This window comes from Eumetopias jubatus, unplaced genomic scaffold (assembly GCF_037043125.1).
Source record: "Eumetopias jubatus isolate StellerSeaLion01/CBP00866 unplaced genomic scaffold, mEumJub1_p1.0 scaffold_15, whole genome shotgun sequence".
Lineage (NCBI taxonomy): Eukaryota > Metazoa > Chordata > Mammalia > Carnivora > Otariidae > Eumetopias > Eumetopias jubatus.
Genome location: NW_028274821.1, coordinates 61,275,189 through 61,292,668, shown reverse-complemented (window position 1 = coordinate 61,292,668; position 17,480 = coordinate 61,275,189). Strand labels below are relative to the sequence as shown.

At 49.5% G+C, this 17,480-nt stretch overlaps 1 protein-coding gene across 1 annotated transcript in view; it reads right to left on the bottom strand.

Moving 5' to 3' along the window:
- The window catches only part of LOC114213592 (stimulated by retinoic acid gene 6 protein-like), a 39,285-nt gene extending 34,651 nt beyond the window's left edge, over positions 1 to 4,634 (bottom strand). Inside the window, exons 1-3 of the mRNA XM_088018815.1 lie at positions 4,569 to 4,634; positions 1,273 to 1,361; positions 602 to 677 (exon numbers count right to left, since the gene is read on the bottom strand). Coding sequence (XP_087874941.1) covers positions 602 to 677; positions 1,273 to 1,361; positions 4,569 to 4,634 — 231 coding nt within the window. The remainder of the gene's footprint in view (positions 1 to 601; positions 678 to 1,272; positions 1,362 to 4,568) is intronic.
- Between the last annotated feature and the right edge of the window lie 12,846 nt (positions 4,635 to 17,480).

Sequence of the window (17,480 nt, the reverse complement as noted above, 5' to 3'; positions counted from 1 at the left end):
GACCACCACGATCCAGGATGAGCTAAAATCTGCAACCATCTCCTCTCGGGCCCACCTTCAACCTGATCCCCACAATGTGACCAGAAAGTTCATTTCAAAACAGAAATCTGATCACACCAGCCTCGCACTGGAAACACTCCAGTTACTTCCCACTGCACTTAGAATGCGGACACCACTCCTTCACACAGAGCTCCGCAGGGCTCCGCCTGACCCAGGCCCAGATACCTCCACCTCAGCTCCCCACTCCAGTCATACCAGCCCTCTCAGCTCCTCACACTCTCCATTCCCCTCCTCCACAGGGCCTTTGCATGTGCTCTCCCCCCTGCTTGAGAGGCTCTTTACCACATCTTCCAACAGACCTCGGCTGTCACTGCTTCCTTAGAAGAGCCTTTTTTAATTCCCCTAAAAACCAGTGTCCTTGACTCATTGACCCTTAAAAGCCTTCTTCTGCCTGCTTTTTTAGTGCATAATGCAAGAGAGCAAGTCGAGGAAATTCAGCTGATATCTCTGCTGACCTATTCAGACCTTTTTGGGAGTCTGTGTATGGGAGTGACCCAATTCCCCTCCCCTCTGCTCCATGCTTTCCCCTGCCTTTACTTACTGATGGGATGAGGGAGTAATGGAGAAAGAGCTCCAAGTCCACCGAGCTGACACAGGTGTCATTCAGCTGCCTGGTTCTGAAAAACAGCCAAAACCACATTCACACCATCAGTCACTACTGTAATCACTGACCCGTTAGCCTTGAGCATCACTGGCAGGAGCTTGGCTTGTACCCCACTAAGATCATCTGATCTTTTTTAACTTTGCTTCCTCAGGGCCAGTGCTGCCTACCTGCAATGTATCTTCCCTACATGAATTCATCTTCATCCATATTTCTTTCTCCAGCCTGATTATCTACCCAACTGTCCTGCTAACTCCAGATCTAACTCTTTCCTTCCTTTTTTTTAAATTAATTAATTTATTTTTTAAGTAATCTCTACACCCAGCATGGGGCTTAAACTCACGACCCCAAGACGAGGAGTTGTACGCTCCACTGAGCTAGCCAGGTGCCCCTAGCTCCTTCCTTTCTTGATGACGCAGCTGGAGACAGACTCAGGCTCTGTGAGGCCCAAAGCTTATCTAATTTGGACATCCTTTTCAAATAAAACTATGAAATCCTCTTACTTTTCATATTTTCAGGAAAACATACTGCCATGTGAACACTAAGGTGCCCACCCCTCCCCGCTGAGCCTTGGAAGGGCCTCCCTGCAGGGAGGTTGGAGCCTCACTAACTTCGCAGGAATGCCACGGGCATCTGGACCACCGGCGGTGGACCATGTCCTCTCCCCAGGCTGCAGGAGCGGGATGCTGGCACCTCGAGTCTAAAACATAACACGACAGTTCCACGGCTTCTCTTGACAGAGACCCTCTCCATTCTGGGCTCCCGCATACTTTGCTCTTGCTGCTCGGACTTCACTCCACGCCCTCTGTGCCCTCATGGCCACTCGCAGATCTGCATGGACTCTGTCTCCCCCCACCTCGACTCCAGGCTTCCTTCCCCCCCAACTCCTGCCCTTCCCTCAGAAGTCTCAGGAGAGACCACTCCTCGGGGAAACCCGTGAGCAGGGCGCCTTCCCCTGTAGTTCTTGAAAACCCCGATGTTCCACAGGTATGTGTAGCCACAGGTCTGAAAGATCCTAGAAGTGGTGGGGAAGGTGCGGGAACCCAGGAATGTGATAGAACCGTAAAGATCACACTTCTGCTCTCAGGAAGGCACACAGAGCATGTACATCAGTCTGCCCATCCCACACGAAACCCTCAAAATGACAAAGATGTCATTTTTTTAAAAAAAGAAAGAAAGAAAACGGATATTTGAAAGCAAGAAGGAGATCAGGGACAGAAACTACTAGAAGACCCTGAATGATAGAGAGGAATTAGGATTATAGCAAAGATGGCTGCCTGGGTGGTTCAGTCAGTCAGTTAAGTGTCTGCTTTCAGCTCAGGTCATGATCCCAGGGTCCTGGGATTGAGCCCCATGTCAAGCTCCCTGCTCCACAGGAAGCCTGCTTCTCCCCCTCTCCCTCTGCCACTCCCCCTGCTTGTGCGCGTGCGCTCTCGCTCTCTCTCTCTCTCTCTCTCTCTCTCTCTGTCAAATCAATAATAGCGAAGAGAAAAAGCATGAGCCAACAAGGCTACACACTGTGGGGCCACACAAAGGGCTCTACGCCCATAGTGCAAGAGGGCAAGCGGGACAGGGTTGCCAGCAGCCCACCGAATGGTGAACTGGGGTCTCACAGAGGCCCAGCTGTCCTCCTCTCTCTGCCGACAGCCAGGGGCAAGGGGGGTGGTCCCTGGGAGTAGTGTGTCTGGGTCACGGAGAGAAAGAGATGCAGTGCTCTGGGTCACAGGGACCAGGAGCTTCACCTCGGGGTGAATGGCCAGCCCCGGAGGTACTCCACCTAGCAGTGCCCCCCCCCACTAGCCACCTTCCAGAAAGCGGGCACCCCAGTGGCCACTCAGTCACAAAGACGAGCACACAATCAAGAGCCATCAAACATGTGAGGGAAGATCACACCACAAAAGGGAGCCAAAAACTTAAGAAGGGGCAACTTGCTCTTAAGGAGACAAAGTTAAGTCAGAATCTCTCTGAGCTCATTACTACAGGAAATCCTTTATAAGAAGCATAAATCTAGGAGGAAGTAGAGGGGCTCAAAGAGGAACAGCAGGCAAAAAAAAAAAAAAAAAATTGGCAGAATTTACTGTTAACCTCCAGCATAGGATTTTAAGAAAATATACATTTAAATAAATAAATATATAATATATATAAGATATTTATAAAGATATCTCTATCAAGACCTGTCTGTGGATATATCTTTACATATAGATAACATTCTTAGAAACACAAGGTTGCAAAAACAGTCTGGAAAAAAAAGTGGAAGAAATTCTCAAGAAATAAGAAAGAGGATTCTAGGAAGAAGCAACACCTAACAGAGAAATGAGTAAAATATATTGTTAAATATCAGGGCTCCTGGGTGGCTCAGTCGGTTAAGCATCCAACTCTTGATTTTGGCTCAGGTCATGATCTCAGGGTTGTAGGATCGAGTCCCATGTCCAGCTCTGAGCTCAGCACAGTCTGTTGGGGATTGTCTCCCTCTCCCTCTGCTGCCTAACCCCCCACCCCCCGCTCATGCTTTCTCTAAATAAATAAATATCTCGGTGAGTAGTTACTGTGACACATAATGCGTGAAATGCCGAATTGGAGGTAAAATACCAGGTGATATCCCACAGGGGGTAGGGGCGGGGTGGGAACAAGTGTGGACACAGAGGGGAGAACAGCACCATCACATTCTCTTGCTTAGCAGAATGATGGAGAAAACTGTTTTCTCTTTCTGGGCATTATAAGAAAAATGAAGTTCTAAGTAAGTTGTTAAAAATTCATAGATAATGGCCAGAAGAATACAAATACAGTGTAAACCTGTATATTAAAAAATATCTATGGAAGAAAGAAAATTCAATCACTCCAACAAACTACAGGAAAAGAAAAAAATCAAATCAAGATTAGAAGAGAAATTAAGATAAAATCCTATCTTACCTATTAAATTGGGAATTATTGAAAATACTACCCAGTATTACTGAAGGTTAAGACAAGTTAGTATCCATTTACTGGTAGTAAGAGTGTTAACTGGTATAAACATTCTGTGAATTAATTTTGCAATATATACACCAAGAACCTTCCAAATACAGCAATTCCACTTCTAGGAATTCTACTTCTGAAAAATATAAGCTAAGGAAATACTCAAAAAGGTGCCTAAAGATAGGCTCAGATTCTCTCTCTGTCTCTCTATCCCTCACTCTGTCAATCTCTCTCTCTCGCATGTATGTAACATTTGAAATGTAATATATGCTCATTGCAAAACACTCAAAATATGTACAAATGTATAAAGTAATAAATAAAAGTCCTTTCTCCTTCCATAACTATGCATATTTATAACCTCTATAGCGTTAAGCAAAAAATGGGATCTGACGAAACTTGATTTCTTCATTTAACCAGGAAAGAAAATACATTTACTAAGGAAAGGAAATTTCTCGTGTCAATATATACAGACCCATCAGACTCTTCTGGATGGGTGGCTGCCCACACAGATTCACCAGCAGGCCTGTCTCCTGCTCGAGGGGCTGAGCTGAGAGCTGGTCTGGCAGTAGCTGGAAACAGGTGAGCTCAGGGAGGGTGGACAGAGCAGCTGTCTAGCTAACGGGTCCACAGCTGTGGCGTCTGGTCCCCCTGGGCTCCATACCCTCTCTAGCAGCCACCGCCATGAACATGTGATGCCTACTGCAGGCAACCCAAGCTCAAAAGCCGCTGAGACCTCTTCCCGGCAGGCCCAGGGCTGGTGGGGCAGGTGTGCTGAAGGCCGACCGTCCACAGGGCCACAGCAAAACAACAGCCCCAAATGTAGAAGACCCACTCTCCACAGATGATGCCTTGGAAATGTGTGGATGATAGACTGTTAAGTGAAAGAAAATTCCTGCTTGATCCCAAGTTGTGAAGAGTGGTCATCTCTGGGTAGTGGGATTTGAGGTCATTCTACTGCCTTCTTGTGACTTTTTTCCGAATTGCGGTACCCAGAGATACGCCGCTTGACAGCTGTGTCCATCTATCCGAGTGCTAAGCACAGTGTCTGCACAAAGCAGAGGCAATAAACACGTGTTGAATGAAGGAATGGGTTGCTCTGTGATCAGGGAAAAAACTAACGGTTGTCCCTAAGCCATACAACATCATTCTGAAGTGAAGATGTGTGTGAAATCAGCATAAAGGCAAAACATGCAAGGTTTGTGGTGGCACAAATTACAAATCTTTCATTAACTAAACAATTCTTAATAAAATGCCATGAGGGCCACTATGAGGCGTGCTATATAGCTGGTGCATCTAGAGCATGGGTCATCCCAATGCCCAGCTCCTTTCTCCAACACCCCCACCCCTGTTGATCCCCTGTCAGTGGGAGGTGGGGTCTCTGTGCTCCCATAGTCCTTGGCCCTAACATTATCACAATAGAAATAAGTTACGGTATGATATATAACAACTTTCCTTAATGGATGTGTCACTTAATTATGTGTCACTATGGCCTCGGCATTCTGCTATTTTGGATTATCTAATCTTTGCAGGAATCTTGGTGGGGGCAGGCTGTGTTATCTCCTTTTAAAAGTGAGGAACTGAAGCCAGGAGAGGCTTCACACCCCACCCAGAAGGCTGGGTGGGGCTGGGTGAGGCTGCACGTCACCATCCTCCCAGCCCCAGCTGCCAGCTCATGGGGCTCCTTGGAGCTGCTAGAGGTGCCTGGCCTCCCAGCCTGTGGCAGACTCAGCCCTGATTCCCGCGGTCAGCCCAGCTCCCGGCACAGAGAGGCTCAGCAATGTCTGTTAACTTTAAGAAACAAAACAGAGGGGGCGCCTGGGTGGCTCAGATGGTTGAGCGTCTGCCTTCGGCTCAGGTCATGATCCCAGGGTCCTGGGATCGAGTCCCGCATCGGGCTCCCTGCTCCTTGGGATCCTGCTTCTCCCTCTGCTTCTCCCTCTCTCTCTCTCTCCTCCTCTGTCTCTCATGAATAAATAAAAAAAGAAAAAAAAAGAAACAAAACAGAGGATCATAGGGGAAGGGAGGGAAAAATAAAACAAGATGAAATCAGAGAGGGAGACAAACCATAAGAGACTCTTAACCACAGGAAACAAACCGAGGGTTGCTGGAGTGGAGGGGGGTGGGGGGGTAGCTGGTGGACATTAAAGAGGGCACGTGATGTAATGAGCACTGGGTACAAGACTGATGAATCTCTACCTCTGAAACCAATAATATACTATATGCTAATTGAATTTAAATTAAAAAAATAAAATAAATATGAAGAAAAAAAAGAACTGTCACGGGGGAATGCTGGGTCTATGCATTTGGTTGAGGTCAACTCGCTCTGAGCTGGTTAAGCAGAAGAGTGCCTTCTTCATGTTCCAACTATCAAGTTTTCAAGAATAAGTAAATACTTTAGAGAAAAAAAAGAATCCAAGGGAACTTCTCTCGGGAATCTGAGGCCCAGAACGGGCCAGTGAGCAGACAAAGCCAGGATGCCCAGGACTATCTGAGGCATACTCAGTGAGTTCCGGCACTGGCCTCCTCGTGGGTGGGCAGCAGCAGATCTGCTCAGTGCAGAGAAGGATTAGGGAAGGAGAAAGACGTGTGTGTGTGTGTGTGTGTGTGTGTGTGTGTGTGTGTGTGTGCAAGCACGTGTGCATGTATCTATGTGTGCGCAGGTGCCTGCCTGTCCACGTGATGCCTCCAGCAATGTAGCAGTCTGTGTGTTGGGGTGTCTGATTCTGGGCCAGCCCCGACCCACCTCCGTGAACCCATCAATCCCCTCACGCACAGCCTCCCTGCGATCCTGCCAGAGTTCGCGGCAGATGTAATAGTGTGCTCAGGCTGGCTTGTACCAGCTTGGGACGCTCACATTATCAGGAATTTTGCCAACCAGTTGTTCAACACCACCACTGTTAAAAAATAAATTATATAAACTTATCATTAAATAAGTTGTATTAAAAAGAAAGGTAAGACTCAAAACCCATCGCTTTCTAATTATGTTACTGTCATCTATGTTGTTGAGGTTATTTACATCTATTGTATCCGCATGATGGAAACTATGTGATGGCGAGCCACTGATCATCTCTTCCCACGCTCAAAGTTCACCAACATCAAGTTGGGAATACTTATATCATGTTGGGAATATTTATACCATGGAAATTGGCAAACCTACAAATCAGGGCTTGCTTTACTGTCTTGTAGAGTGTCTATAAAGCGTCAGAGAAATGTTAATAATGCAGATTACATTTAAACATGTTTGTAGGCATGACACTGTGAATAGCAAAAAAAAAAAAAAAAAAAGAGGAAATATTCTTCCAGAATTCAAAAACTCTTATCCTATTCATCTTAGAGAAATAGTTTCCATCAATTGATGAACAAGTGAAGTTCTGACCTAACCCTTGTCTTCACGGTTTCACAGTTGTCTCACTCATTAATGTAAATAAAACGATCAAATAACATTCATGTCGAAACGACGCTTATTCATCAATTGCAGGTTGGCTACAAATAAAAGAGTTCAGCAAAAATCAATGAAAGCATTCCATGAGAATTAATTGGCTGTATGGAATCTGTAATAAAAAGCATTATATATTTCATTATTTGTAAGTTGTTTGATACATCTGTTATGTCAGTACAACTTATGTTAAACATATCTATTTTTCTTCCAGAGAGCCAGTTGTTACACATTCCCTGGCCCACCACTGGGCAGATGGGGCCCTGGCTCTGGCCATGGGCAAGAATAATGAGGATGTTCAGGGTGCCTGGGTGGCTCAGTCGTTGGGCGTCTGCCTTCAGCTTAGGTCATGATCCCATATCGGGCTCCCTGCTCAGTGGAAGCCTGCTTCTCCCTCCCCCACTCCCCCTGCTTGTGTTCCCTCTCTAGCTGTCTCTTTCTCTCTCTCTGTCAAATAAATAAACGAAATCTTAAAAAAAAAAAAAAGAATAATGAGGATGTTCGGGTTTGGAAACTGATGTCAATATAAATTATGCTTTGGGAGAAAGAGAAGTTTAGAGGAAAAAACACAGGAGGGGGCCAGAGCCCAAACCTAACTTCTTCTCCCATGAGGAGAAAATGAGGAGATTGGATCAGTTCAGTGTTTTTAAGTTTTTTGACTACAAGTCATAGTCGTGGTAAAGTACACACTATAGCCATGACCCAGTTCACACGTGTGTGTATGCATGTGTGCCCACGTGAAACAAATTTTCACAACACAATACCCTTCATATGCACAGTGTCCTCTAGTATTTTTAATCTGATTTAATTCTCTTCATTTTATTCTGGCCCATTCTATTTTGTAAAATGCGGGTTATAACCACTAAATTAATTTTACAGCCCATTAATGGTTCTCAATCAGTTGCTTGGAAAAAAAAAAACCCTGACCAGGAGGTGATCTCCAGGGCAGGGGGCCCCCCATCCCTGAAGGCCTCTGACTCATGGCACCCTCCACAAGCATTTGTCCTTGCACCGAGGGGTTCCCAAACACCAGGCCTTGCAGGTGAGATCATCTGGAAACTCTAGCTCAGGCCCTTATCAGCCTGCCCTTCGGGACACTGAACCAGCCTCCTGGCCCTGGCTCATCTCCCTGGTGCCAGAGTCCGTCCCTCAGCGCTCCCCTGGGAAGGACTCCCTGCAGGTCCTCAGCCACAGGGCTCCCTGGCACTCATTACCTCCTGTTGCAGGTGCCTTCTTCAGGCCTGAGCTCTCACTCTTAGCCCGGGCCTTTCCAAAGCAAGAAACGTTTCACTCAGCTTTAAACTCCAACTCTCTCCCATCTCAGCCCTACCTCTACCTAGCCTCTGACTTGGGACAGGTACATAACAAATCCAAGTGGGTGCTGAACGAATGAATGAAAAAGGAAGGAAGGAAGGGGTAGGAGGGGAGAGGGAGAATGAGAAACACGCAGCACTGGGTGTGGTGGGCTTGCATGTGGCACAGCTGTGTCCTGTCCACCCCAAGGGAAAATGCTCTCATCCACTCAGTCATGGAATCACAGACTCCTGCCCAGTCACCAGAAGGCTCTGGAATCCAACCCCTTCAGATGCTTGAATACCTTCTAGGACCCTCCCCGCCACACCCATACCCAGGCAGCCAAGATGTCTCCTTTGGGCACTTCCAGCGGGGGCATCCTCTCCCCCACAAAGCCCACCCTTCCATCTCACCGAGTCAGCAGGGTCTGGAGGGAACTGAAGCCAGACAGACCTGAGAGCCAGCCCAGCCCCACCGCTCAGCCGCCGTGTGACCATGGGTAAGCCATGCTTTCTCTGGGCCTTACTCCTCCTCATCCTGAAAGTGGGTCTAATGCCTTCCTTCCAGGCTATCCTGACGATTAGACACAGTGAGTCAAGTGCCCACCTCATGCTCAGTGAGAACTGATGTTCTTTTCCATCCTGTTCCCGCTTCTGCACAGCTCTGACCAAAGAAAAGGGATCTTCCTGCTGCTGGGCTGAAAAAGTCCTCTTGCTGGCTATGTTTCCACCTCCTCAGACCCCAGACCCTGTCTGCTCCTCTGTCCTTGGAGTGTCTGTCTTTGAGCCCTTCTCAATCCACTGCACGGCACAGCCTGGCATCCCTGGCCACCTGTTAGGCAGGGGTAGCAAAGAAGCCCCTGCCCTTGGCCCCCTGACCATGCAGTGGATTGAAGTCCTTCACCTGGTTAACCAGTAGCCACAGCGGCCGCCCACACTTGGCCCCGTGAACTGCCTCCCACTTCCATGCTGCTAGCAGGGGGGCCCAAGCACAGCACCTGGGCCCAGAAGAGCCCCACTGCCCTCCAGAGCCGCCAGCTTCTGAGACCCTCACATAAAGAGGACTGGCCAGAAATGACTGCTTCGAGGCCACCCAGCTCTGCTGCTGAGTGCCGTGGCTCCTCAGGCCCAGAGGACCCACACGTCTCAGTCTGGTCACTCGTGAATCGAGAAGGCTGAACTGTTTGGGGTACAGCCCACTGTCATCGAAGCCAGCCCACTGCTGGGAAGTGTCTCCTCCTGGGTCCGCATACCCGCTGGATGGGGAGCTCCCTGGGGGCTGAGACCTTTCATGTTTATTCATGTCTATGAGCCCGGCTCCTGGCCCAGCATGTGGCCCCAGTAGGCGCTCACTAACGTTCCCTCAGTGGGTGGAGGGACGGCTGACATTTCTCAAGGGCCCACTGTGCACCAAGCTATGCTTTTAGGGCTGTACATTTATTAGCGAACTTCGTCCTCATGACAGCCCTGTGACAGAGGCACCATTCACCCCATTTCTCAGATGAGGAAACAGAGGCACTGAAAGGTCCGGAAGCTTGTCCAAGCCTCCCCAGCTAGTAAGTGGTGGAGCCAGCAGGACTCAAACCCTGGCAATGTGGACCGTCACTTAAGAAGTTTCTGTCAGGCAGAAGACATGAACAGACATTTCTCCAAAGAAGACATCCAAATGGCCAACAGACACATGAAAAAATGCTCAACATCCCTCGGCATCAGGGAAATCCAAATCAAAACCTCAATGAGATAGCACCTCACACCAGTCAGAATGGCTAAAATTAACAAGTCAGGAAACGACACACGTTGGCGAGGATTCAGAGAAAGGGGAACCCTCCTACGCTGTTGGTAGGAATGCAAGCTGGTGTGACCACTCTGGAAAACAGTATGAAGGTTCCTCAAAAAGTTGAAAATAGAGCTACCCTACAACCCAGCAATTGCACTACTGGGTATTTACCCCAAAGATACAAATGTAGCGATCTGAAGGGGTATGTGCACCCCAATGTTTATAGCAGCAATGTCCACAATAGCCAAACTGTGGAAAGAGCCAAGATGTCCATCAACAGATGAATGGATAAAGAAGATGTGGTCCATATATACAATGGAATATTACGCAGCCATCAGAAAGGATGAATACTCAACTTTTACATCAACATGGATGGGACTGGAGGAGATGATGCTAAGTGAAATAAGTCAAGCAGAGAAAGTCAATTATCATATGGTTTCACTTATTTGTGGAACATAAGGAATGGCATGGAGGACATTAGGAGAAGGAAAGGAAAAATGAAGGTGGGGAAATCGGAGGGGGAGATGAACCATGAAAGACTATGGACTCTGAGAAACAAACTGAGGGTTTTAGAGGGGAGGGAGGTGGAGGGATGGGTTAGCCTGGTGATGGGTATTAAGGAGGGCATGTGCTGCATGGAGCACTGGGTGTTATCTGCAAACAATGAATCGTGGAACACTACATCAAAATCTAATGATGTAATGTATGGTGACTAATATAACATAATAAAAACTTTTAAAAAAAAGAACTTTCTGTCACATTTTAGGACTCCTCAATGTCATATTCCGCGCCTGTGGCCATGGCAGTCTGAAACCTCTCGGACGAAGACTGGAGACACACAGGGGCTTGTGAATCTTTGACCTTGTGTGCCAGGTCATTCCTGCACAGCTTTAAGAGTTCCATGGGGGGAAGCAAACTTCCTTCACACCTGAGATGCATGACGAAATGATAGGCTGTCTGGAGCGGGGGAGGAGGTGGGGGTGCCCACGAAACCAGACTGGCTGTGGGATTCGGTGATGGGAATAAGCAGGTTCGATATACTATTCCCTCTTCTTCTGTATAAATGTGTACACTTCCAATTTTAAGACTTTAAATTGTTTAAGCAAAATAAAATTAAATCCATGACTATCATAAAACCCACATAGGTAGCCCCAGGGCTTCTATCTTCTCTGTGTCCAAATCCATTTCCTTCTCTTTTGCCTTGACTACTCCCATTCATTTTGCCCTTGCTTTTCAGCTAGAAATGGTCAGCTCTGATCGGTAACCTCCCTTAGAGCGCGTGTATGGAGTGTTTTCATGCTCATGTAGGACCTCAGATATGTCTGGAGGGAAGAGTCTGGGATATGGAGTCAAACAGCTTGCAACCTGGGGTCAATCATTGCTCCTCCTGCAGCCTCGGTTGCCTGTCTGTGGAATGGGTTGAATGCCAGCAATTGGCTAGAGCGTTAAAGAATGGGTCTGGATGCTTTGTTAACTGAGGCCTGCGTCCCCCTTCCCTACAGCTGCCTCCCTCAGATGCTGTTCCATGAGCTGCAGATGGATTCCAAGCTGCAGCCTGGCCCCCAGGGGGCCCTGGGGGTGCTCTCCTGGGGTGGCACCAGCATTATCGAGAGACACAGGACCCATTGTTACCAACAAGCTGGACATCCTGGTTAGGTGCCCCGGCTGCATCAGTGTCTCAGAGAAACATCTAGACTCAGCTCAGCCAGGTGGGGAACAGAGCTCTCCACTGGGGCACAGGAAGCACGGGATCTTCACTGCGTGCCCAGCTACGGGGGCCCTGGGAAAGAACGGTGCTTTACAGCTCACACAGCATTCCCACCCCCAGGGTCTCGCTGGGTCCTTAGCGAGGTTCAGAGAGAGGCTGTCACTTGTCCACAGGGGGACTCTGACACAGGCACGAACCTTAAGGTCTGAGGATCAGAGATGAGGTGTTAATAGGCCTTTCATGTCTTTATTCCATTTTCTCCCCTCCACGTGTCTAGGTCTTTACTCTCTTTATTCTCCTCTGCTTTCTACCTCACCCATTCCTTTGAGCTTTCTGCACAGCTAGGAATGGCCAGCCCGGATGGGTATGTATGGGGGTGTTTTCACCCATGTCTGGAAAGTTCAGAGAGGGTTACCACGAAAAAAATTGGTGACTGAAGAAGACAGAAGCCCGTTTTTCTACTCCCAACCATTCCTAACTGTCCAATAAAGCAATGTACATTTTCATTTCTTCTCACCTAATAAAACAACAATAATAATAGGTAGCATTTGTTGAAGGTTTGTCATGTGCTAGACTTCGGGCTGCAGGCTTTAAAGTTATTATCTTACTGAATCTTTCATAACCTGTGCGGCATGGACTCCTGTTCCCACTTCATGGATGGGAAAACTGAGGCTTTGGAGAGATGAAGTAAATGCCCAAAGCCACTCAGCTAGTGAGCGGTAGAGCTGGAATGGGAACCCTTCTTCTATTTTCTAAACAGGAAACAGACTCACACATTAAAATTACACTAAGGGGACGCCTGGGTGGCTCAGTCATAAGCATCTGCCTTCAGCTCAGGTCATGATCCCAGGGTCCTGGGGTCGAGCCCCATGTCGGGCTCCCTGCTCAGCAGAGAGCCTGCTTTCTCCCTCTGCCTGCTACTCCCCCTGCTTGTGCTCTCTCTCTCTCTCTCTCTCTCTGACAAATAAATAAATAAAATCTTTAAAATTACACTAAGACATTGATAATGGCTACGCATCAGGGGTCCTCAGAGAAAACAGTGACCCCCATTCTTCACTGTCAGGGAAATCTGAACAACACGCTCAGGCCTGAGCCCTGCCCTGTGCGAAGGGCCTGACTAGCCAGCCTGGGTGTGGGCCATGACCACGATAAAGAGGAGGTCCTGGGAGGGGCACCTGGAGGCCATGGGGGGCACGGGGCTGACTTCAAAAGAATGTCAGGGGCCCAGAGGGCACAAAAGCCTCATGGGGAGAGTCACGTTCTCTGGGTGCAGTCCAGACTTTTATTCTGAGTCCAGACCATACAGCCAATTGCCTCAGCCTCCTGGTCATCTCATTTTGGATATCCCACAACACTCCAATCCTGCGTGTCCCGACCGAACACTCCCGCCAACCTGCTCCTCCTCAGGGGTCCTCATGTCAGGAATGGCAGCGCCGTCCCTGCATTCGGCCAAGCCAGAGATCCAGAGGCACGCTCCCCAATACACCCCCGGATCAAGCCCAGTCAGGTGGACTCTCCAATCCCTGCTGAATCCAGACACGTCTCTGCGCCCCCAGCCTCAGTCTACGCTACCCTCTCCCTCACCCTCACGGGGATTCAGGGTAGAATTCCCACCACATCTCACGCCTCCTGCACTGCCCCCCACCCCGTCCGTCCTCTACCCTGTGACCAGGGGGACCTTCCTGGAGTCCACCTCCAACCACACCCCCCTGCTCCCTCTCAGCCCAAGGAGCCCAGCAGGAGAGAGGAGAAAGAGACGGGCGCCCTCCGGCTTCCTGGTTCCCGTCCCCCAGCACTCCGCTGACTCCCCTGTCTGTGCCCCTGTCCTCCAGGCCACCCTCTAGTCTGTTTCCTGCCCCACGTCCTTCCCCACCCCCTGCCCTCAGGCTCCCGCCCTCACTCCCCATGCCTGGGGCTCCAGGGACAGCTACGCCCCCGCTTTTCCAAAGGTCACCTTACACCACTTCCCTTTTACAGAAGCCCTACATGAGTCCCTGGTTCCAACAGCCAAAAGAAATCCACAGGGGAGTTTCCCCTTTACGAAAAAAGGCCAAAAGCAAAAATGGTGTCCAGCGTTTGTTTCACAGCAAGCCGGGAGAGAAGCAGCAGGGACCCCGGGAGTGAGAGGGACCCCCGCCACGCCCCTTCCCCAGGAGACACCCCAGGAGACACATCTCCATCAAGCCACCAGCGCTTCAAACTGCGTCCATGAGCCCTGGTGCTTTATCTCCATTTAGTTTGTGCATCTGTTAGCAAGATGTGTCTTAGGGTAACAGAAAAGCCTAAGAGCAGTTATTTTTGGGTCTGGGAGCATTCAAAAGTTCTTCCACATAATGGCTTTACAGCATTCTGGCTTCTGAAAGGTTTCACAGCGGACAGCGGGGAAACCTGTATGTGCTTTCCCAAGTGACCCCCGGCATGTCTGTCTGTCCACGACTCCTCTCCTGCCTCTCACCCTCCACAGCACTCTCTCGACAACCTAACCAAACACACTAGGACACCAGAAAGTAACAGTTCTACTTTCTGTCATATTTTGGGCTAGTCTTTTCCATTCTTAGATCATTTAAAATGAAATATTTAAGTTCCAATGATTTTGAGTGAGAATTCTTAATGGCTGGCATTTGGACCGGACTGTCAGATCTCAAAGTCCCTTCACATTCTCTCCTCGTGTGATCTTCCCGAAGCTGGGGGTTAGGTGGGTCAGGGTTATTACACCTGATTTATAAATGAGGAAACTGAGGCACTCAGATTTTCCAGAAACTAAAGGGCCAGGGGTCCAACCCAGCTCCTCCAACACATACCTGGGCTCTTCCAATTCCACTCTGGCTCCGAACTGGAGATAAACAGAAATCTGTTCACTGACCCAGGAACCCATCCATGGTTCCTGTCCACCTGCCAGCCTACCTACAAGTCAGCTAACCCGATGCCTTTCTGCCAGTTTCCACGAGTCGCCACATCAAAGAAGACAGTTGCCAAGAACATGCGGTTGTCCAGCAGGCCTGTCTTCAGTCTGACCCCAATAACTCACCTTGAGGTTGTGGAAAGCATCTCAGCGGGGAAGCGGTGCATGCCGCCCAGTGCACAATCTGCTTCTCTGGGCTGTGCTTCGAGCTTCTCCAGCCTCTTGGTTATTGACTGCTTCTGATATTCTGGTGTTCTGCCCAGTTCTCTTCACAGCACCCAAAAACCCCAGAGAAAAGGCAAACATCCAGTCAAATATTTACCAGAGAATCAAAAGCGGGCAGGTAGCCATGTTCCTTGTTTCAGAAGACAACTGGCTATTTTTCTGCTCTCCTTCCCGTTCTGCTTTCTCATTTGCAAAGCAGGAACTCCCTCCTCGTTCCTCTCTCCTCGATACTTGCTATCTCTGTTAGCCCCCTTGGGGTACGCACGGGGCCCCCTGAGCTATCAGAACTTTGCCCGGCAGCTAAGCCCTCTTGGGCTAGCTCTAAAAATTATTATAGGCAATAAAGTAGGACTCTGCCTCGAGGCAATAAACTAGGAAACTAAGACCACTGGCCTCAAGATTCTTTTTGGAGAAGGCCACCCATTGCCAGGAGAAGAGCTGGAGACAAGTTCCAAAACTGAACTCCACCCACGGAGCAGAACCGGCTAGCTATCCACCAGGATTCCTGATCCCTTTCCATAAAGTGAGGATACTGCTCAGAAAGACCAGGCGCTGGCCTCTAGGAACAGACTTGGGGCTGAGGCTCACCAATGAATGTGAGCAGAGGTGACAGTGGTTACTTCTGGGCCAAGACAGTTAAGAAGCAAGTGTGTCTTTTCCACCTTCCCCTTCCCCATCTGCTGGCTTAGGACTCCAAGGCCCTAAAGAAATGGGATGGGAGGAGCCTGGGTCCCTGAATCACTCTGTAGGGGAATCTATTCTCTGCACCAACTGTCCTCTCACACACTAGTCTGTGAGCAAGAAATAAAGTTCTGTCCTAACCCAGTCAAGTGCGGGCCTCTTGTTACAGAGAATGTTGCCCCAGCGGACCAAATGCCTGGCCCAAGACAGCCGGTCCTAAACTACGTCAACCCATTATCTGGATGGACACTCTGCCCCGCAGACCACCTATCTCGGAAGTCTGGCCTCGAGACACAGAGCAAGAGCCAAGCGCTCGTCAGCGGAGAACCAAATAACACACAGACACAGGGACCAGAGGAGTGGTCGCGTCCTGATCAGGCCCGAACATTCCTCTCTTGCTGCTGAGAACCAGTTAAGATTTCCCGGGCACCACCGTGGCCACGGATTCCAAATGGTCTTCCGGGCCAAACGGGAACGAGACTCCAGGCGTCCCTGTCGGGTCACCGCCCGCCTCAGCAGCTTGGCGGGTCGAAGGCAGCACCACGCTCCCCTCCCCCGCTCTCACTCCATTTGCTCTGCCACCGGCCCTTCTCACGCACCCCTTCACCTGTGTGTGGGGGCTCTCGCTTCCTGCTTTCCCTCCCGCCAGCCTGGGGGCGGCATCACAGTGGTGCAGCCACAACAGGGAAGGAGCCCCGGACCCTGCAGCAACACTGGGAGACAGATGGGAAACAGCTGCTTCCGGGCTCCTCTGGATCTTCAGGGAGCAAGGAACGAACAGGCATGCACTCCAAGTGCCTGGGGTTAACGGGGTTTCCTATTACTCCCCCACAGGGGCTGGGGCCCAACCTGTGAAGGCGCTGGAAACACAAACTGCTCTTGGGAATGGTTCCTCCATCCCTGTGGCCGAGGGCTTGCTCATTCTCTTGTCTCTCTCTCTTTGGGTATTCTTTTGCTTCAGTCTCTCGATGGTGCGGTCCCTTTGCCTTTTTATAGTTTCTGCTCTCTCGTGGCTTCGACTCAGCACTGTGCTGACGAGTAACCTTTCAGCTTCTCCCCCCACAGTTCACCCCCTCCTTTGCAGGGTTCCCGCAGTTCTAACTGCTAAGAGCAAAGCTCTGTCCCGGTTTATCTTTACAGGTGCATAGGTCATAGGTCAGTCTTCATTCTTCTGTCTTGGGCTCAGTCATACAGCCCTTGTCTTACTTTGCTAAGGCAGCCATACCAAATACCAAATACCACATACAGCGGGGGCTTAAACAACAGAATTAATTCTTTCGCAGTTCTGGAAGTTGGAAGTCCAAGATCAAGGTGTGAGCAGGGCTGGTTTCTACTGAGGCCTCTCCCTTGGGCTTGCAGAGCAGTGCCTCCTCACTGTCCCCACGCGGCCTCCCCACTGCGCATGTGCATCCCTGGTGTCTCTCTCTCTCTCTGTCTTAATCTCCCCTTCTTAGGAGGACACAAATCAGATTGGATTGGAGCTCACCCTGATGGCCTCATTTTAACTTAACTATTTCTTTAGAAGGCCCGTCTCCAAATACAGTCACAGCCTAAAACACTGGCGGTTAGGGCTTCAAGGTATGAGTTTGTGGGGGGACATAATTCAGTCCGTAACACCCCTGGTCCAATCAGCTCTGGTGGAGCAGGAGAGGGCCCCACAGGCAGCGAACAGAACCATAACTGACAGATTCAGGCCATTTGTGTTTGACCCCTTTACGCCTACAAAGAACACCTTCTCCCCCTTCTGCATATCACTACTGTTCTTGTTCAGCAAGTCCTACCTCAAGCATAATATCTGGCATGAAGTGTCTCCGGGCCACTACGGTGTAATCTTGCTTCTCCTGGC